The sequence below is a fragment of the Megascapheus bottae genome, chromosome 6 (assembly GCF_031878675.1).
Source record: "Megascapheus bottae isolate mThoBot1 chromosome 6, mThoBot2.hap1, whole genome shotgun sequence".
Taxonomy (NCBI): domain Eukaryota; kingdom Metazoa; phylum Chordata; class Mammalia; order Rodentia; family Geomyidae; genus Megascapheus; species Megascapheus bottae.
In genome coordinates, this window is record NC_143514.1 from 42,260,276 (window position 1) to 42,282,943 (window position 22,668).

General features: G+C 41.1%; 1 protein-coding gene across 3 annotated transcripts in view; it reads right to left on the bottom strand.

Moving 5' to 3' along the window:
* Positions 1 to 15,052, bottom strand: part of Alg6 (ALG6 alpha-1,3-glucosyltransferase) — a 36,311-nt gene extending 21,259 nt beyond the window's left edge. Inside the window, exons 1-6 of one of the 3 annotated variants that reach the window (XM_090334694.1) lie at positions 15,034 to 15,052; positions 14,665 to 14,722; positions 10,595 to 10,849; positions 6,162 to 6,246; positions 4,642 to 4,731; positions 3,102 to 3,190 (exon numbers count right to left, since the gene is read on the bottom strand). In XM_090334694.1, coding sequence (XP_090190820.1) covers positions 3,102 to 3,190; positions 4,642 to 4,731; positions 6,162 to 6,246; positions 10,595 to 10,676 — 346 coding nt within the window. In that variant the 5' untranslated portion in view covers positions 10,677 to 10,849; positions 14,665 to 14,722; positions 15,034 to 15,052. Of the gene's footprint in view, positions 1 to 3,101; positions 3,191 to 4,641; positions 4,732 to 6,161; positions 6,247 to 7,015; positions 7,081 to 10,030; positions 10,079 to 10,594; positions 10,850 to 14,664; positions 14,723 to 15,033 lie in introns of those variants that run through there. The other 2 variants (XM_090334695.1, XM_090334696.1) reach the window with 2 other exon arrangements.
* Positions 15,053 to 22,668: the final 7,616 nt, after the last annotated feature.

The window sequence follows — 22,668 nt, forward strand, 5'->3', positions numbered from 1 at the left end:
TAATGCATATAAAGAGCTTAAGGGGATTGGGTATATTGGCTCATGGCCTTAATTCCAATATCTGAAACTCTTGATTTTCCTGCTAATTGATAGAAATTTGTGTGTGCGCGTGTGTGTGTGTGTGTTCTAAATGGGTAGTTCTTTTAGAACCTTTAGAGAAATGTATTATGTTCTCCAGTAGGCCAACTTAGCTGTCCAAAGATTTTTTTATACCTACTGAATATAATATATAGAAAAATGGTAAGTAATGATAAATTAACTATGCACAACCTACATGCATCTACAAATGATACATTAAAGATGATACTGTGGATATAGATCAGTAGTAAAGCAATTGCCTAGCATGATTAATTCCAGCATCAATTATAATAATAATAATAATAGGGGCCGGGAGTTTAGCCTAGTGGACGAAGACCCAGGTTCAATTCCTCAGTATCACATACACAGAAAAAAGCTAGAAGTGGTGGTGTGGGCTCAAGTAGTTGAGTTCTAGCATTGAGAAAGCCCAAGGACAGTGTTTAGGCCCTGAGTTCAAGCCTCAAGACTGGCATAATAATAATAATAATAATAATAATAATAGCAGCCCGGTATGTTACAATCCCAGCACTCAGAAGACTGAAGGAGGAAGATAACAAATGATACTAGCTTGGGCTACAGAACAAGACCCTGTTCTCAAAAATGAAGGACACTGGCTGGGAGTTTGGCCTAGTGGTAGAGTGCTTGCCTAGCATGCACGAATACCTGGGTTCGATTCCTCGGTACCATATGCATAGAAAAAAGCTGGAAGTGGTGCTGAGGCTCAAGTGGTAGAGTGCTAGCCCTGAGAAAGTCCAAGGACAGTGCTCAGGTCCTGAGCCCAAGCCCAGGACTGGCAAAAAAAAAAAAAAAAAAATGAAGGAGACTGACAGGATGGGAGCATGGCCTAGTGGTAGCGTGCTCATCTACCATGCATAAAGCCCTGGGTTCCACATACACACAAAAATCTAGAAGTGATGCTGTGGCTCAAGTGGTAGAGTGCTAGTCTCAAGAAAGCTCAACGACAGTGCCAGGCTTTAGGACTGGCAAAAAAAAAAACCAAAAACCTGACAAACTGAAACACACCCAAACTGGTCATCTAAGGAATAGTATTCAACCTAGAAGAATTATTTCAAATGACTATAAGTCTTTAGGTACATAAAGGATCAAATGTGTTCTGTATAACCTAAGAAAAGTAAATTTAGAATGACAAGTTATAATACAAGGGAAGTTTTTTTGGGGGGGCAGGGAGTTTGGCCTAGTGGTAGAGTGCTTGCCTAGCATGCACGAAGACCCGGGTTCAATTCCTCAGTACCACATACATAGAAAAAAGCCAGAAATGGTGCTGAGGCTCAAGTGGTAGAACGCTAACCTTGAGAAAGTCCAAGGACAGTGCTCACGCCCTGAGCTCAAGTCCATGACTGGCAAAAAAAAAAAAAAAAAAGAAGGAAAGTTTTAATGACCATGGCTCTCTGAAAACAGAATAAGGCATTCTAAAGGTTGAGTTTCCTAAAAAACACATAGATAATGGTTCAGTGAGTGAAAACATAGTTGGCAAAAGAATAAAGCACTAGGGCTGGGAGTCTGGCCTAGTGGCAGAGTGCTTGGCCAGCACGCACAAAGATCTGGGTTCTATTCCTTGGTATCACATACATAGAAAAAAGCTAGAAATGGTGTTGTGGCTCAAGTGATAGAGCTCTAGCCTTGAGAAAGCCCAAGGATGGTGCTCAGGCCTTGAGTTCAAGCCCTGGGGCCAGCAAAAAAAAAAAAAAAAAAGAATAAAGCACTAGTGGAGAAGGAGTAAGATGCAGAAAAGAGAAAGACAAGACAGGTAATCTCCTGGGCCTGAAGAGTCTATAAAACCAGATTAACAAAAAGATAACTACACTGAGTAAACTTAGACTAAGGAGAAGGTCCAGCTAACATAGAAAGCTTAAAAGGCTTAACTTGTTACTTCTAAACTCCTAGAACAGCACACACAGGTACTTAATAAAGTTCAAGAAGGCCCTATGGGTATAGATCAGCACTAGGGCACTTGCCTAGCATGGGCATGTTCCTGGACTTAATCCCCAGCACCAGAATGGTGAAATGCATAGTGGGAAAGATTATTCAATTTAAGCCAGGCACTAGTGGCTCATACCTATTATTCTAGCTACTCAGGAGGCTGATCCTACTCAGGATCATGGTTCAAAACCAGCCTGGATCTGTGAGACTATTATCTCCAATTAACCACCAGAAAACTGAAAGTTGTGCTATGCTAGTGCTCAACGTGGTAGCACACTATCCTTGAGCTGAAGAACTCAGGAAAAGCACCCAGGCCCACGGTTCAAGCCCCATAACTAACAAAAAAAAATTACTCAATTTAGCAACAATGCAGAACAATAAATGTATGAGATATAACTGTGAGGCTGACTTTAAGGAAAAGGTGAAAAGAACCTAAAATTAGAATATGGAAGCAGCTATCCAACTAAAACTATAATGCACAGCTATGCAACCTCAGGGAAGTTACACACCTCATCTATTTGTGCCTAAATAGCTTCCTCAACTTAAAATAAGGATAGAAACCAGGCACTGGTAGCTGGCGCCTATAATCCTACCTACTCAGAAAGCTGAGATTTGAGGATTACGGTTCAAAGCCACCCTGGACTGGAAAGTCCATGAGACTTTTATCTCCAAATAATGAGAAAGAGAACGGTACCAGAGGTGATAGAGCACTAGCCTTGAGCAAAATAGCTCAAGAACAGTGCATAGGCCCTGAGTTCAAGCCCTAGGAAGGACACACACACACACACACACACAGCTCGGGGAAAAACACCCAAGCCCTGAGTTCAAGATCCAGGACCAACAGGAAAAAGAAAAAAAGACAAGAACAGTATTCATCGTATTTGATGACTCAATTAGAGATAATAAAATATTCAGAATTATTCCTTTCTACTCCTTTGGTTTATAGCTTACATATATATTTAGCCTTTGATCAGATATACAAACTAATCTATACATACAGTAGTTGTTCAGATTTAAAGTCATTAGATACTTCTTACTCATTGGTCCAAATGGACTGTCAAAAACTCAATCCATATCATTACCTGTGGTACGCATGAAGAGCTTGTGCTCCGGACTCTCATATCCACGTGATGCGTGGAGAGCAATCCACTCTGGATTTATAAATTTTGCCCTGAAATAAAAGCACATACACATGTACTTTACTCCTCACCTCCTTTAACAATAAGACCATTGGAGGGCACAGGACTTATATTGAGAATTTTGCTCTTAGTAATCAATGATGAAGCTTTACTCCTTTTTTTTTTTTTTTTTTTTTTTTGCCAGTCCTGGGCTTGGGCTCAGGGCTTGAGCACTGTCGTTGGACTTTCTCAAGGCTAGAGCTCTACCACTTGAGCCTCAGCACCACTTCCAGCTTTTTGCTATGTATGTGGGGTACCAAGGAATCGAACCCGGGTCTTCGTGCATGCTAGGCAAGCACTCTACCACTAGGCCAAACTCCCGGCCCCCAGCTTTACTCTTTTTAATCAGGTGAAACTCACTTAAGCTATAAAACTCATGTCGTACAGCTCATATTCTTTTAGCGATCATAATTATTGACTATAACAAATTGCTATCAATCATAAATCACTGTATAAAACTGAATTAGCATTAAAGATATATGAAGTTTTCAATCACATTATAGTAACACTGAATGTTACAAAGTATAACTAGTTGTTATGATGTCTAAGATATTTCTTTTTTTTTGTCGGTTGTGAGGCTTGAACTCTGGGCCTTGGCACTGTCCCTGAGCTCTTCAGCTCAAGGCTATCACTCTACTACTCCAACCACAGCGCTACTTTTGGTTTTCTGGTGGCTAACTGGAGATAAAGAGTCTCACAGACTTTCATGACAGGGCTGGCTTTGAACCACAATCTTCAGATCTCAGCCTCCTGAGTAGCTAAGATTACAAGTATAAGCCACCAGCACCTGGCTGGGAGTTTATTTTCAATCCATAGCTTATTTTTTATAGACTATGAAAAGTTAAATGTTAGAATAACAAAACATGGAAAATTAGTTCAAGATATACTATGAAATGTTCCTTAAATTTTTGCTGACAAACTAAGTCTGAGATGAAATACCAGTACAGCGAAGAACTAGAAGAGTCCACTAAAACAAGTCTCATTTTCCATAAACTATTCTATTTCCTCAAAGGAAAGAGGAATTCCAATCCCAAATCTTAAGTCAAAGTGAAAAACTACAGTGATTCCAGTTTCTAACTTGACATTTTAGTCAGGATACCATTTGGACTTTTATTTTCCACTTATTTGGATTGGGGGAGAGGGGACAACAACATATATGCAATATGGATTTAACACATGTAACTATGGATACATGTATCTCTCAGTAACCAGTGTACAATTAGAAATGTTTCCACTTCAGAACAAAGCTAAGTTTTGTATTTTGATATAGTCTGTCCTCCAATAAAATTAATGTTCAAATTCTGATACTTTCTTAAATCCATTTGGAATATGCAGTAAAACAGGACTATAGGGTATCTCTCCACTTTTCAATAAAGCCAGATCTGACTTTCTTATATCTGTGGAGGGCATAAAAATTCAGTTATATTAAGGAAGAAAAACTTACACATAGGCACATAAGAAACTATGATAAGCTGTGAGAGGTGGGTAGTCCAGTCCCCAATACTGTAAATTGTTATCAGTGCTGTTAAAATACCTGGGGAAAAAAATCAGAGAAGAAAATTAAAAATCCCATTATCAATATTCAAGGTTTATTTAACATGTATCATCTAACTGAATTTCAACCTAAAACTTTTAACAATTATAAAATTGATTTGAAAAGATATAAAGCTGATATTCCAGACAAATCAGGGCTGACCATTTTTCTGTTAACTGGCCTAATCATGCAACAAAAAATATACAACCAGCTTGTAACTCTAGCTATTCAGGAGGCTGAGATCTGAGGATCAAGGTTCAAAGCCAGCCCAGACACAAAAAAAACCTGAGACTCAACTATCACCTAGCCACCAAAAAGCAGTAAGTGGAGCTGTGACTCAATGGTAGAGCACTAACCTTGAGCAAAATATTCAGAAACTGCATCCAGACTCAAAAAAAAAAAAATTTAAAAGTTCATGTTTGAAGAAATCTTAACTATAAGTGCTATGGCTCAAGAAATAAAAATTAGCAACGGGAGTCTGGCCTAGTGGTAGAGTGTTTGCCTAGCATGCATGAAGACCCAGGTTTAATTCATTGGTACCACATATATAGAAAAGCCAGAAGTGGTGCTATGGCTCTAGTGGTAGAGCACTAGCCCTGAGGAAAGCCCAAGGACAATGCTCAGGTCCTGAGTTCAAGCCCCAGGACTGGCAAAAAAAAAAAAAAAAAAGAAAGAAAGAAAGAAAGATAGGTTAAGCTTCTGTAAACATTCTTAGTCATATCTTCTTCTATCCAGTTTCTTTTTTTTTTTTTTTTTTTTTTTTTTTTTTGCCAGTCCTGGGCTTGGGCTAGGGTATGAGCACTGTCTTTGGGTTTGCTCAAGGCTAGAGCTCTACCACTTGAGCCACAGCACCACTCCTGGTTTTTTTTCTATGTATGTGGTACAAGGAACAGAACCCGGATCTTTGTGCATCCTAGGCAAGTACTCTACCACTAGTCCAAACTCCTGGCCATTTCTTTTATCATAGGAATAACTTATAATAATGTATATCAAATGACGTAACCTGCAAGTCACCACTATTCATGGGTCTGTTTATAATGGGTCACAGTTACAAGTTACAATCTCTTACTTCAGGATTAAAGTTTTTAAGGTGGAACTCAACATGATCCCATTAAACAATCTATTGCCCCTATTCAGTAGAACCAGTTGGCCATTAGCCAGACCATTGCTGGGACAGCTATGGCTGTGATAAAGCAATTCAATTGAATTGAAAGTAATTCAAAAAGTCAAGTAATTCATTTTTGACTAATGCAACATAATTTTCAGCTTCTTATAAAATAAAAACTAGCTTTCACTCACTTTTGCCTGGAGATTCACTGGAAATAAGTAAGTGGGAGAGGTGTTAAAATGATGGTAAGCGGTAAGCATGCAATATCTTCAAATAAAGTATTTTATGATAAAAAATAAAATTCAGCCAAAATTGTCCATACCATTGTTTGATAGGTAAATTATAAGTGACTTCTTGCCAGTGTCTCTGAGCTTCATAATCCCCAAACATGGGAGGTTTTCCAGCACCTATAATAAAAAATAAAAACAGCAAAACAGCCATGGACTTTACTATACTAGTGATTTTAAATTTCCTTATAAAAAACTTTCTAAGGCTTGGGATATAAACCAGTGGCAGAACACCTGCCTAGCATGATAGAGGCACTCTGTTCAATTTCTAGCATTAAATAAATAAATAATTAATTAATGGAAGGGAAGGAGGAAGGGAGAGATGGAGGGAGGAAGGGAATGAAGGAAGGAAGGAGGGATTATAGAGGCAATGCTGGCAAGCACATAGATAGCAGTTAGCAAAGAAATCAGGGAGATGAGACACTGCTAGCAAACTTGAGCAACTGTGTGGTAAGCAAACTTCTTCTTTCCTAAACTTTAACAAATGAAGAACAGGATTACTATAACTTATCTAGAAAACTGCCAGAATATGGGGCTGGGAATTTGGCCTTGTGGTAAGAGTGCTTGCCTAGCATGCATGAAGACCAGGGTTCAATTCCTCTGTACTACATACATAAAAAAAAAAAAAAAGCCGGAAGTGGTGCTGTGGCTCAAGTGATAAGAGTTCTAGCCTTGAGAAAGCCCAAGGACAGTGAGTGCTCAGGCCCTGAGTTCAGTTCCCACAACTAGCAAAAAAAAAAAAAATCCTACCAGAACAGATATAAAATATCCACAGTATACAGTAACCATTCAATAAATAGGAGCTACTATTAACACTACTAAGTTGTAAGGTACACTTTATGAGGACTGTCAAATTAACTATTAGTTATTGATTTCTCATATTACTTACACTTTCAATATCATGTTTCATCACATAAATATACAATTTCCTAATTGCTTCCAAGTAATAGCTTTAGTTCCTAGAGACAAAATATTATATTCCAGAATACAAACATTTGCAAACATACATAGTATATTCAAAACATAATTAAGCTGGGCTCAGTGGTTCATGCCTGTAATCCTAGCTACGTAAAGCCAGCCCAGGCACTAAAGTCCATGAGACTCTTATCCCAATTAACAACCAGAAAACCAGAAATGGTGCTGTGGCCCAAGGGGTAGGGCAAGAGCCTTGAGCTGAAGAGCTCAGGGACAGCCCAGGCTGAAAGTTCAAGACCCATGACCAGAAACTCACAGACACACACACACACACACAATTAGGCCAGGTGTTGGTGGCTCACACCTGTAATCCCAGCTATTCAGGAGGCTGAGATCTGAGGATGGTGATTTTAAGCCAGCCTGAGCAGAAAAGCCCACAGAAGAATCTGAACTCCAATTTTGGCTCTGATGGTAGACTGCTAGAGCACTAGTCTTAAGCACAAAGAAGCTCAGGGACAGAGCCCAGAACCTGAGTTCAAGCCCCACAACTGACAAAATAATAATTAAGCTGGGGGTGGTAGCTCAAGCCTGTAATCCTAGCCACTTGGGAGATGGGATCATAGTTCAAAGCCAGATGAGTCATAAAAAGTTCGAGATACTACATCTCATCTCATCGCTTCTCATTTTTACATGTATATTTTATAGGTATGTTATGTTTGTTTTCTATTTCAATGAATACAACCACTGAGTATGAATTCATTTAGGAGAAGAAAAGAGTTGATTTTTATTTCTTGTTTGTTTTTGGATCACTGAAATGATAAAAAAAAAAGTCAGAGAAGATGTTAAGAAATTTCCTATACCTCTCAAAATTTAACTGTCTAGATTTTCTGCGATTACTCTACATTCGTGGTCAGTGTGGAAGAATTTATCACCATTCTCTAACAAATAGAAGAATGGATAATGACTCTCTTTAGGGTTGAGAAACAAGTTTTTATCCAGAGTCTGACCTACTTCAATAAATTCAGCTGACACTGGCTATGAAATTAGTACTTAAGTTTTAAAACTGCTAAAGTGCCCTTAAACCAACCCAGAAGGACAACCCAACTGTACCTGTGGGAGCTCCAATTGGGAAGGGCAAAGAGGATGCCTTCCACAGGGTGATTAATTCTAGAAATTCGTTTACATGAGACTCCATGTTACACAAAGAAAACACTCTAATGCTTATTTATACAGACTTAGCACTGTCTCGTTCTTAGGGAAATGGCCAATACTTAAATGTTCACTTTATTATTGAATTCATCAGAATTACATTTAAATTAAAGGACAAGTAGCATGTGTTAACAATAGATACGTCAGAGTACCTTCTCATTACAATTTTTGTTGTTGTTTTTGTTTTTTTTTTTTTTGTTTTTTGCTGGTCCTGGGACTAGAACTCAGGGCCTAGGGCCTGTCCCTGAGCTTTTTTGCTCAAGGGTCCACTTCTGATTTTTTTTGGTGGTGGTAGTGAATTGGAGTTAAGAGACTCATGGATTTTTCTTGCCTGGGCTGGCTTTGAACCACAATCTGCAGATCTCAGACTCCCGAGTAGCTAGGATTTCAGGTATGAGTCATCAGGGTCTAAGTGTGATTACATTGCAATTTTAAACATTCTAAAAGAAAACCCAAAATTCTTCATATAAAATTGTCCTTCATGTTTCTGGTTAAAGAACTTGTAACTTCTTACAAGTTACCTTAAAAAAAATTCTAATCAATTAAATAGAATCATAGTTTAATGATGATAAGGTGCACAAGCTAATTATATACAAAACAGCCAATACAACTTTTGGGAGGAAAAGATTATTAAAGTAAAATAACCTTTCTCTGTTCAAGTGCAGATATTTTGTCTAAAAATATTAGTATACTTTGGATCAAGTAGAGGATTTGTGAAGGCAATCTTCTACAAGAAATGTTAAACAACCAGCACCAGAGGAAGAACCTGTCTACTCTCCACAGATTGTTGAAAAGCAAAAAGCAATATATTCAGTATGCTTAGGTCCATGAAAACTACTTTACATGAACAGCCTAAAAATTTAAGAAGTATACATTTTAATGCATTCAATTCCAGAAACATATTTAAATAGTTTACTTAAATAATGGGTAATTTCCAAAGGAGGAATAATAGAGTAATAATAAAAACAAGCTAATTTGAGTTTCTACACTTCAGTGTGACAAGGAATCTGGGCCTGCTTCCCAAAATATAGCATCTTATAACACTGCATATGATAAGCTAAAGGCAATTTGGGAAACACAGGTAGAGGAAGCAGATTTAGACCCGAAAGTTAGGTAATCAAGGCTTTCTCTCTATACCCAGAGGAATGGACCATCCTTGTCTTCAAACTGAACAGGCTTTGCAAATTCCCCCCAGTTTACTACTCCTAGTTTATCCTCCTTGAGTCCCCCTGTATTTTTCACAACTTTCTTCTCTCCATCAAGGCACACAGGTTTAACTGTTTCCTCAGCTCTTCATTTTCTTCTGCAAGATCCCATATCATGTGAAATTTATTTTGATAAATTTATATGGTTTGCACTTGTCTCTCTTCTTATATGAGCCCTAACAAAACAAACTGATAGAGAACAAGAAAAAGATAGATAGCCTCCGGGCCGGGAGTTTGTCCTAGTGGTAGAGTGCTTGCCTAGTATGCACGAAGACCCAGGTTCAATTCCTCCATAGTACATACATAGAAAAAAGCCAGAAGTGGTGCTGGGACTCAAGTGGTAGAGCTCTAGCCTTGAGAAAGTCTAAGGACAGGGCTCAGACCCTGAGCTCAAGCCCAGGACTGGGGGAAAAAAAAGGTAGATATCCTCTCCTGTAAGTACTTCCCAAGCACAACTCTTGAATGTGTCGTCTTATCACCATGATGAAAACTGGCTACACAAAGGACATTAGAAAACCATTCTCACCCAGCACCTAATACAATGCCTGGGACATGAGAAGTGTTAAATGTTAAACCTGACTGCATCTCCAGTCTCCAGCAACTCTTCCTTCCGCAGTCCCAGTTTCACTTCTCTCCATTGGTCTCCTCTTCTCAATTTAGCAATATACTTTCTTGACCATAAACAACAACAAACTAGGATTCCATTCCTGTTTCTTCAACGTATAAGACATAATTGTTTCATAATTTGCCATATTTGCTATAAGTATACATTTTTGTTTTCTCATAACACAAAGTGCATTTAGTTCTGACACATTTGCTTTAGAATTACATATTTAAACGTTCTGTTTTTGTTTTTTTGTGCTACCAGGCCTCACCCTTGCTTGAACTACATCAAATCTTTAAATGTTATTTACTTGACCACACCAATAAAGCCTCGAACTTTCCTGTTTCAATCTGAAAATTGTAAACCGTTACCAAAACATCAAAACCTTATTCAGGAACTGGGGGTATGGATCAATGGTCCAGTACGTTATCAGAATCATGGGGACGTGGGTCCCAACTTCAGCACTGAAGAGGGGAACCCTACTCAAATGAAATATTTACCTATCTTTTATAACAGTTTTAAAAGAATGTACTACCTGAGTAAGAATTAAGGGAAACAGCCCACCGCACTGTCAGTCCCATTAAAATTACTACTGTCATCCAGTACCACTTCTCCATAGTTCTTCAAATTCACAGAAGAAAACAGGACCAGGAGCAGAGTATTTTTATCACAGTCAGTCACTTATTCCCTTGATTAGCCAAATGTCATCACTTCTTCGGAATTATGGGTTTGGAGGGCCTTAAATGATGTTTTGCTTCCAAGCAGTCAAAAACTGTGTCTGTGAAGAAGCCTAGGATGGAAAAAGATGTCAAGGATTAGGTATGCGTAGTACCTTAACAATGAAGTCTCTATAGCCAGTAGAAAGATGTAGAAGGAGGGGGAGAAGTGGGGATACACTGAAGGAAAGGAGATTTGTTTGATGCCTTATTCCCTATTTTTCTAATTGGGAAATCCACCTCAAAGGGCAGCTCTACCTGCAAAATGTGAGCTGAAATATAATAAAGGTTTGTTTCCATAAGAAAGTATTTCTAAGAGGGCTGGGAGTTTGGCCTAGTGGTTAAAGTGCTTGCCTAGCATGCATGAAGACCCAGGTTCGATTCCTCGGTACCACATACATAGAAAAAAGCCAGAAGTGGTGCTGAGGCTCAAGTGACAGATCTCTAGCCTTGAGAAAGTCCAAGGACAGTGCTCAGGCCCTGAGCTCAAGCCCAGGACTGGCAAAAAAAAAAAAAGTATTTCTAAGAAAAGAAGACCACAAGGGTAGACAAAGGGTGATTTTTTTTGATGCAGGAAAAAAGAGGAATTTTATCTTTGTGTTTAGCAATGCAAACCCCTCAATTCAAGCCCCAGTCCAACCAAAGAATGGTGGGCGGTATTCTCTTTCTCTTTCCTCCTAATGACAGCATTCTCCTTTGGTCATTTCACTGTACCTCTATGAAGCAACGTAAGAGAAAAATGTTAAATCACTCTCTGAATTCTGGATTTGACACTGGTTACAGCCACTGTAAGCTATTCAAATCCTTTCTTAGTCCATTGCTAGAATTGCTTTTTAATAATATCCTGTATTTCTTTCTAAGACATGTTTAAAATTCAAAATTTAAATATTCCTAAATTTAAAAAGTATCATTGAGCTAATATTCCACTGGGAAATTCAAATCACTACAGGGGATAGTGTAGACCTGTACCCTGTTACTAAGAGGCTAAGGTAGGCGGCTTGAATGTAGTTTAGTAGTAAAAGAGCTTACCTATTATGTGTGAGGCCCTGGGTTCAATCCCCAGTAACAAAAAAATAAAAATAAACAAACAATGATAATTACAAATACAATCAGGTTACCTATACATACATAGTTCCAGAGATCATATAGATCAGGTTTCACAAGAGCATTATGATGGGATAGCAGAGAAAAGAATCAAATCCAAACAGATTTGAACAGCACTTATGGTTGGACTAAATCTAACTCCAGAGATAACTTCAAATAAGTGCAAAGTCCTACTATATGCGCTGGGGGGAGGGGAGATTAACAGCATGATTACCGAATAGGAGGCAATAATTACTAATTATCAGTTCTGTGTGAAGCTCAATATTACAGACATTTTTATTAAATATTAAAAGCTTGGCTGGTTTGTCACTGGTAGTGGAGCATATGGTTGGTAGTTACTGGGTTCAATTCCAGCATCAAAATATAAACAAATATTAAAGCAAGTTTTCTAATAATTAGAACCATGCAAAAATGAAATGAGGGGGGAAGTTCCTCTTTAAAGCTTCAGGAGTACTTTTTAAAGAGTTAGAACAAATGGCTTATTTCTAAAGTGTCCTTGAAGTCTAATTTTTGAAAACAAATTTTATCTGCATTTCTACTAAAACTTTTGTCACCTTTGCTGGCTATTCCTTTTTTTTGGGGGGGGGGGGGTGTTAAGGAGAGGATGGCTGGTGCTCTAGCACCTGAGCCACAGCTCGACTTCTGCCCTTTTTGGTAGTTCATTAGAAATAAGAGTCTCACAGTTTCCTGCCCTGGCAATCTTTGAACCACAATCCTCACATCTCATCCTCCAGAGTAGCTAGGATTACAGGATGAGCCAGACTGCAGTGTTTCTGAGAAGTAAAATGGACAGGCCTTCAGGTCTTACACAAGTGGATTTCATGCTAGGGAGGTGAGGGACATCAACATCATTTCTTCCTTACATCTTCCACACTTAAATGAAATCTAAGTACCCCACACATAGGCAGATCTATGACCTGGCCTTTGCCAGCCTCTACAACTTCCTTTCTTGCTAGAACCTAACAAGTTCACTCAAGCTCAACAACTTTGTGCTTCTGTCACTCTGCTTGACCAGCTCTTAGCTCACTGGCTAATTAATCTTTTGTCATTTATGCTATATCTCATGATGCTATATCATCGCCACACTTAATCAACTATCACTTATTGTTCATAAGGTTACCTTCTTGATCTTCATAATTCTCTTCATCATTAGAAACTATATTTTCAAACAACAAAGAACATTCTCACACAAAAACAAACTAGGGGGCCAGGAGCATAGCCTCACAGAATGCTTGCCTCACAAGCACAAAGCCCTGGGTTCAATTCCTCAGTACCACATACACAGAAAAAGCTGGAAGTGGAGCTGTGGCTCAAGTGGAAGAGCACTAGCCTTGAGCGAAAAGTGTCCAAGGACAGTGCTCAGGCCCTGAGTTCAAGCCCTACGACTGGCCAAAAAAAAAAAATTAAACACCAATACCATTTCATCTGCTCATAAAGAAGCAGAAGGGCCGAGAGCGTAACCTAGTGGTAGACTGCTCACCTAGCATGCATAAAGCCTGAGTTTGATTCCTCTGTACCATACATATAGGAAAAAGTTGGAAATGGTGCTGTGGCTCAAGTGGCAGGAAGCTAGACGAAGTGTCTAAGGACAGTGCTCAGGCCCTGAGTTCAAGCCTTAGGACTGGGAAAGAAAGAAAGAAGGGAGGGAGGAAGGGAGGGAGGGAGGGAGGGAGGGAGGGAGGGAGGGAGGGAGGGAGGGAGGGGAGGGAGGGAAGTGGTTGACAGACAGATTACCTACAAAGTGGAAGAAGGGACAGTGATTGGGAGGAGTTCCAGGTAGTTAAAAGATGTGTTGGACCAGAGGTATGACCAAGCTATAGGGCTTCTGCCTAGAAAGCTTCAGCCAGATTCCAGTACTGGTTAAAAAGAGTTTGGCCTAGTGGTAGAGAGCTTGCCTAGCATGCACAAGGACCCTGGTTCAATTCCTCAGTACCATACATATAGAAAAAAGCTGGAAATGATGCTGAGGCTCAAGTAGTCTTGAGAAAAGTCCACAGACAGTGCTCAGGCCCTGAGCTCAAGCCCAGGACTGGCAAAAAAATAAAAAAGGGGGGGGGAAAGCCTTACTTTGTGATAAGTTAACAATTTACACCTTATTAAAAATATTGTTTGGAGCTGGGAGATTGGGCTAGTGGTAGAATGCTTGCCTAGCATGCATAAAGACCAGAGTTGGATTCCTCAGTACCACATACAAAGAAAAAAAAAAAACGGAAATGGTGCTGTGGCTCAAGTGGTAGAGCTTTAGCCTTGAGAAAGCCCAAGGACAGTGCTCAGGCCAAGGGTTCAAGGCCTAGGAATGGCAAAAAAAAAAAAAAAAAAAATTGAATAGTTTGTGTTAAAATGCTTTAGTTTAATAAAAATGTATACATGATTTCCAATATTACAATAGTTCTCAATGACATTGTCACACCTGTACAGCATTTTTCTTATGCCACCACCATCTCTTGTCTCTTTTCACTAACTAGTTCCCCCCACACAAGTAGTCTTCCTGTACCTCATGAGAGTTGTTTTTCTTCTTTAAGAAAGGATTACTTTTTAGCATATATATGGGTGGGGGCTATTCCTTGTGACAGTTCCATACACAGAACAAAGCACCATGCTCAAACTCACTCCCTTACACCTCCCAAAGTTATCTCAGCAGGTTTCATTTTTCTATTATCATGTATACAAACCAACTAAAGGATGGCAAAATAAATAATTAACGGAAAATAACGTTTACTCAACAGCTAAAATGAAAAGCCTATGTGATTAGAGATGCTCCTTTTGTTTAGTTCCTAGTACTTACAAGTGTGTTGGCAAAGAAGCAGGAACCCAATCTGCTGAATGGAGAAGCCTCGTGTGATCTAGTGAGCGAGCGACAGACCGACAGACAGAAGACGGAGGGGCAATACTAATGTTACTGAGTCCTGTGTGATTAAAGATGCCCAGTGTGACTCTTAATCACTCTCTTCACAACTTTCCCACCCGTGAAGCAGCCGGGTATCTTTCTAACCTAGGCGCCCGCTGCCCAGTGGCCCCGCAGGACCGACGGGCGCCGGCGCGGAAGGAAGGGAGAGGAGCCGTGGGAGTCCCCAGGCCAGCGGGCCCCTGGGGTCTGGAAGGTGCCCCCTCCCCGAGGCCCGCGAGGCCACCCCGGGAGGCGCACAGGACCCACCCCAGCATTCCCAGAGGCCGCCGCTCGGGACCGAGGGGGCCAGGAGCGCCCCACCACAGACCCAGGCCTCGCGGCGCGTCCCCAGGGGCGGAGCGAGACTGGGAGTCCAGTCCCTAGCTCCGCGCCGGTCCGTGGCGCGTCGCGAGCCCCTTCCCCTCCCCACCCAGGCCCGGAGTCTACGTGTCGGGAAGCGAGACTCACCCGCCACAGGCTGCCAGCTGCAGGAATTCGCGCCCACAGCTTGTCATGGGAATGCGCCTGCGCAGTCGACCCCAACACTGAGCCTGGAGCTCGCGCACGCGCGCGAGCGCGGGCGAGTGTGCGAGCCCGCTGGACGTGGTGGGCGGGGCCTCGAGGGAGGCGGGGCCTCGAGGGAGGCGGGGCCTCGAGGGAGGCGGGGCCTCGAGGAGGCAAAGGCTTAGAAGGCGGGGCTCAGGAGCCGGAGAGGTGCCACCGCCCGGGTTACACCCGGGGCAAGCGGAAAGCCCCTCGCTCTTCTTTCCCGGGATGGCAGCCAAGGCCAGAGCCGCTGCTTAACTCACAGATTCCTGTCAGGGGTGGGCCCTGGCCCGCTTTGCAGAATGAACACTCTTGGCTGGTCCCCATCACAGGCAGCAGATCTTCCTGTGGACCTGGGAGGTCCAGGAGCCACAAAGCCAGCCTACCTCAGTTTCTCCCAGGCCTATGCCTGCAATAAAGAGTGTTGCACAGTCAATCTGGTACATAGTCAGTCTTCTGGAAACTCACTGCGTGTGAGAAACGCGCGTTGTGCCTAAGAATAGCTCTGGCTCCGCGTGGAGGCGCAATAACTGGGAGGGGGGGACATAGGGGGGAGAGGGAGGCTGACTTTCAGGAGGCTGGAGGATTAGAGGGCTGCATAGCAAGATCCTGTCTCAAAACTGAAAAACGTTTCCCCCTACTAGCAGTTTGTTAGGTGTGCCCCTTCAAGATAGCTTAAATGGCCTATTTCCACATTTGCCAAAAAATAGTTGCATTCCCCTTCCTTCAGAGAATACTTATTCCCATTCTCCTTCAGAATCTTGCCATTCTTTACAAACCAAACCCCCTAATTGGTAAGTATCAGCAAGGCCTCTGTGTCTTTGTCTTGCAGTAATCAGCAGGGCTAGGTGAATTACCAGATCTAAAATTTTGTTATTATTTGCAAGACTGTCAACCTGGGAAATGGAGCTGTGATCCAAGTGGAAGCCAGCCTTGGGAGAAAAAGCTAAAAGACAGCTCCCAGGCCCTGAGTTCAACCCCTAGTTCAGGCAGACATGTGCATGCACACAAAGAACTATCATCAGCCTGGAAAAATGGCCACGTCTCTGACCAATTTAGAAAGATACTTTCTCGGATAAAAGGATAAAAACCAGGGGCCAGAAGTTTGGCCTAGTGGTAGAGTGCTTGCCTAGCATGCACGAAGACCCAGGTTCTATCCCTCCATAGGACATACATAGAAAAAAGCCAGAAGTGATGCTGAGGCTCAAGTGGTAGAGCTTTATCCTTGAGAAAGCTCAAGTACAGTGCCCAGACCCTGAGTTCAAGTCCTATGACTGACACACACAAAAAAATAATATTAAATGTTTTCTCTAGTTTAGAAAGTTGGTGAAGAAACAAGAGAGATTATAGAGAATGTTACTTTTTATCTTTTTTTTTCTTTTTGCTAGTCCTGGGACATGAACTCAGGCCTGTACACTTGGGCTTTCTTCTGAAAGCTAGAGCTCTACCATTTGAGCCAACGCACCACCTCTGGCTCTTTCTATGTATGTGGTACCGAGGAATCAAACCCGGGTTTTCATTCATGCTTCCTGACAAGCACTTTACCACTAGGCCAAACCCCCAGCCCCTACCTTTTTTTCTTTATTTTCTGCAAAAAAGCTTTATTTATTTGGTCCATGGCTTGGAAAGGGCTACAGGGTGGTTAGTTAGGAAGTTGCTCAGTGGCTAGAGGGAGAGCCTCAGGTGAAAACCCTGATGTCAGACGATGCAGAGATGGCCCTCAAAGGCTGCTGGACTCTGGGATCTTCTAGACGTGCTTGAGGGTGAGACGTTCAGCCCAGCATGAGGAGCGGCCAGCCTGCGGAGGTTAATTAGATGGCCGCCCATCTTCTTGATAAGGTTCACTTCATCCAGGAAGTGGCTCTCCAGGAAGTCTTAGCGATCGGGATCCGTGCGGGCAGAACCCAAGGCAGGAAGGTCCAAAATGGCTTGGTTCAGGTTCTTCTCCAAGGCCAGGGCGGCTTCCATGGCTTCCAAGGTTTTACCCCACTCATCCTGAAGAGGTTTCTACACATCCTGGAACCGCGCGCGGCTGCCACGCGGATTCTGCATCTTCAGGAGACGCTTCTCCTCCACCCACTCACGGAAGAAGTGGCCCACGCCATCCAGAGCCACGTCGTCGCCATCGAAATAGTAACCCAGAGAGAGGAAGGTGTAGGAGGCCCGCGAATGCAAGTTGACAGGCGGTTGACAGCAGCCTCCACCTGGGTGGAGTAATTCTGACGAATCTGGGAGGTCATGGCCAGTCGTCGGTGGAGAGCTGACCACACACACACACACACACACACACACACACACACACACACACACAGGCGTTGGTTGGTCCTGGAAGCAGGAGAAGATAAGGGTCGGAGGTGATAAATGGAGAGGAGATCCGAAGGTAGTCGCTGGTGGGAGAGAGGAGTCCCGGGTCTGTTCTGTCCAAACACTGTTGAAGCAAGAGACATTTCCGCGGGTCTGGCACGCGCTGCTGGAGGTCTATCTTAAAAATAATAATAATAATAATAATAATTTTAGTTTCCTTATTCTGTTTACATACATGTATATAACGTATTTTGATCCTTTTCAACCACTATCTCCTTTCACCGGCTTATCCTCTCCATAGTCCCCTTCTTGCATTTATGTCATCTTTTTATGTCTAGACTCCACATATAAGAAAAATATGTGTTGTTTATCTTTGTAAGTTTGGCTTATTTTGCTTAACAACAGCTCCAGTTTCATCCAATTTCTCGAAAATAACATAGTTTGTTTTCTACCTCCGAATATTATTCCACTTTACATATAGACACCTTCTTCCTTTTGGACAGAACTCAGGGTCTTGCATTTGTTAGGCAGGCATTCTACAACTTGAGCCCCTACCTCCTCTGTCCACCTCCACCCACACCTTCAATCTCTTTTTACTTTCTTTTTAAAATAGTCTCATATGTATGCTTGGCCAGGTCTTGACCATAAAACACCTATTTATGTTTCCTCAATATATGGGATGGCTGTTGTGCATCGTCACTCCCTGCTCGTTTTATTATTTGAGTTAAGTATATTCTAAACTCTTTGCCCAAACTGGCCTAAAACCATGATTCTCCTAATCTCTGCCTCTTGAATAGCTAGACTTTCAAGCATGAGCCACCACACACATTTGATATAGATAGCTGATTCCACACCTTCGCTATTGTGACTTGTTCTAAAATAAACACAGGTTTGCAAGTAACTGTTGGGCTCTAATTTACATTTATTCAGATATATGCACAAAAGTAGTATGGCAAGATCATATGGTAGTTCTATAAGTTTTCTGAGGACCCTCCATTGTGATTTTCATAGTGCCTGAATTCTTAATAATCCTCCTCTTTTCTACACACACACACACACACACACACACACACACACTGCCAGCATGTGTTTCTATTTGTTTTCTTGATTATAGTCATTCTGTCAGGAATGGGATATAATCTTATTATCATTTTGATTGCCATTTGTTCTTTTTTTAAAATTATTTTTCATTTTATTTCACCACTTATTAACTGGATTATTTGTTCTTTGTGTGTTTAAATTTTTGTGTATATATATATGAATTATATTGTAGACATTAATCCTTTGCTGGATAAGGAGCTGGAAAATAAGAGAGGGAGGAGCAGAGTTCAAGGATAGTCTGGGCAGAAAAGTTCTTAAGATACTCCTTGTAGCCAGGAGTTTGGCTTAGTGGTACAGTGCTTGCCTAGCACGCACGAAGACCTAAGTTCGATTCCTCAGTACCACATACATAGAAAAAAACAGAAGTTGTGCTGTGGCTCAAGGAACAGACTGCTAGCCATGAGGAAAAAGCCCAAGGACAGTGCTCAGGCCAAGAGTTCAAGGCCCAGGACTGGCAAAAAAAAAAAAAATGATACTCCTACTCTCTCAACATTTTGCTGGATGAGGTGGTATGAACCTAGCATACCAGCTTAATTTAGAAAGATAGCAATCCAGGGACGCTCTGGGCAAAAAAGTCCATGAAATTTGTATCAACAGAAAAATTGGGGCATGGTATCATTCCAGCTACTAGAGGAAGCATAAAATAGTTAGATTGTAGTTCATAACAGATCCTATTTCAAAAGAACAGTAAAGCAAAAAAGAAAAAGAAAAAGAAAGAAAGAAAAAAAGAAAGAAAGAAAAAAGAAAAGGCAAAGGCTGGAATGCCAGCCTTACAAATGTGATAGCATGAATTGAAACTCCAGCTCTCAGCAGCCCCAACAAAAAAAATATTGTCCATTTTCTGTAGGTTGTCTCTACATTCTAGTCATTCTTCTCTTTTTAGTACTGGGGACCAAACAGAGGGCATTGCATTTGCTAGTCAACAGCTTTACCATCAAGATTTATTATAGCACCTGACAATTATTTTCAGTACTGACAATTATTTTCAGCCTTTTTGATTTGGTGCAAACTCATTTGTCAATTTTTGCTCTCACTTCCAGAGCTATTAGAATCCTACTCAGAAAGTCATGACTATAAACTATGACTATATCTTCAAATGTTTTTCAAATATTTTCCCTACTTCTTTCTTGTAATAGTTTCAAAGTTTTATATATATGTTATGAAGGTCTTTCATCTATTATTTAATTGACTTTTGCTGAGGGTGAGAGATAGAGATGCAGTTTTAGCATACTATACGTGGGTTTCCAGTTTTTCAGACATCTCTTATAGAAAAGGATATCTTTTCTCCAATATATGTTTTGAACACCTATGTAGAAAATAGGTAGCATGGTCTAGTGATAAAGCACAGTGATAGATTGTCTGCCTAGCACGCACAAAGCCATGGATTCAGTACCTAGCTCCAAGGAAAGGGAAAGGGAAAGGGAAAGGGAAAGGGAAGGAAAGGAAAGGAAGGTAAGGAGGGAGGGAAGAAGAAAGAAAGGAAGGGAGGGAGGGAGGGAGGAAGGAAGGAAGGGAGGGAGGGAGGGAGGGAGGGAGGAAGGAAGGAAGGGCAGTCAGATGGCTGAAACTGTGTGAGCTTATTTCTGAGTCTTACTCTGTTTCATTGGTCTACTGATCTGCCTTTGTTACTATACCTCTATAGTATAATTTGAAGTTAGATATTGTGATACTTACAGCATTCTCTTTTTGCTCAAGATTATATCAGCTATTTGGGATATTTCATATAGACTTAGGACTGATTTTTCTGTTTCTGTGATGGAAATTTGGATGTCAATTGCATTGAATCTACAAATTGTTTTTAGTATCATGGCCATTTTTGCAATATTACTTGCACCAATATATGCACATGGGCAGTCTTTTTATCTTCTAGTGCTAGTGTCTTCCATTTCTTTCATCAGTGTTTCATAGTCTTCAGTTTTGAGGTCTTCTATGTCTCTAGTTAGACTCATTCCTAGAGGTTTTTTGCAGTTATTATAAGTGGGTTCATTTTTCTAATTTCTTTCTTAGCCCAACGTTATTGGTATGTCATCTTTTCCATTCAGCTTACTGATGGCTTATAACTGAGTTTTTAAATTTGATTTTTTGAGCTTTTTATTTCCAAAATTTCATTTTGATTTTTTTAGGATTTCTATATCTTCATTGAATTTCTCATATACATCTTTCATTATCTTTTTTGTTTCATTTAGCTGTTTGTGTTCTCTTGAAATTTATTTCAGACATTTATTCATGTGTTCTCTAATTTCATTGATCATTCTTACACTCATTCTATCAAATTCTTTGCGATTTCATCCATTTTAATATAATCAAAATCTGTTATTATGAGATTGCTACTTTTGGAAAATTCATGTCACGTTATTGTTTCCTAGTTCTTATTTTTCTGTATTGAGATTTGCACATTTGAGACCAAGTTATTAACTGAAATATTGTCCCTGTTCAGTTATTAACTGAAATATTGTCCCAGAATTGGATAGTTTTTCATCATTGAATTGCCCAGCTCAGTATTCAAACATTCACCTGGAAGCTCAGGATACCAGATAGAAGAAAGCTAGCTGGAGTCTTCAGTATTCAGGTTGGTGCTATAATAGGTGGAATGAGAGAGGGCTTAATTGTCCTCTTCAGGATTGCTTTTACATGCTTACCTTCTGGGTAAAACCATGAAGGCAGCCAGTGCTGGCCACAAAGAACTTTGGGGTGGGGGGAGAGGGGAGGAATGTGCAGGGGTAGCCAAGCAGGTTCCCATGTCTCCACAGTTACACAGCCACACCTGGCATCGGGCTGTCCTCCAAATTTGCAGGCAGTGTGGGAAAGGGGATCAAACAGAGCCGGGAGTTCCATATCAGACCTAATATGGCAAACCTGAGCGATTCATGCCCTCTTCAGTGTTCTCAGAATTTGCAGACCCTGGTTTGGGAAATCATGCAGGAAATATGTGGCATCGGACTCTGAGCTCTCATTCACCCAGGAACCTCATCACCCTTGCAGCTAGAACGCAGAACCAAGCACTTCGCCAGCCACAGGCTTGTTGCTGTTTCTGTAGTGACCCTTCAGTCTTGAGGCTTCTCTCCAGAAAAGGTGGGGCCACCAACCACAGTGCCTGCTGCCTCTGGACAGAGGGGGAAAGAAGTCCGCAGACATCTCTAATCTACCACAGAAATTTAGGAATGAAAGGAAAATAGAGAAGAGCCCAACCACTGTCACTAACCAGGAAATCAGAGTTAAGCCCTCTTACTTTCTTGTCTTTCCACCACATCTTTCACAAACCAGCAACCTCTGGTTACTATCTAGATGTATAAATTGTATAATACAAATTGTATACACTTACTTTGAGGCCAAATTATTATCTCCCCAAATTCCTTTTTGAAGTCCCTACATTAGATATGGCTAAACTTAAAGACAGAAATTTAAAAGAAGCAATTAAATCTAAATGAGGTCATATCATTGGTTCCTAATCCAATATGATTAGTATGCTAATCAGAGTTCTGTCATGGCAACAAAATACTTGAGGTAATCAAGTTAAAAAAACAAAAACAGGCTGGGAGTTTGGACTAGGGGTAGAGTGGTTGCCTAGCATGCACGAAGACCTCGAAGACCTGCGTTTGATTCCTCAGTACCACATACATAGAAAAAAGCCGGAAATGGTGCTGAGGCTCAAGTGGTAGAGCTCCAGCCTTGAGAAAGTCCAAGGACAGTGCTCAGGCCCTGAGCTCAAGCCCAGAACTGGCAAACAAAAAACAAAAACAAAACATTTGTTTGCCTCTTTCAGAGGTTCTAGCAATGGCTGACTAGACTCAGTGTTTTTGGACGTATGACAAGGCACCATACAATCAAGGCAGAAGCATATGGCAAAGAAGGCTGCTCACTTCAGAGTAGTCCAGAAGTATAAGAGAGGGAAGATGGACCAGTGTCTCAATGTTTCACTTAAAGTCACATTCCAGTGACCTGACTTCCTTC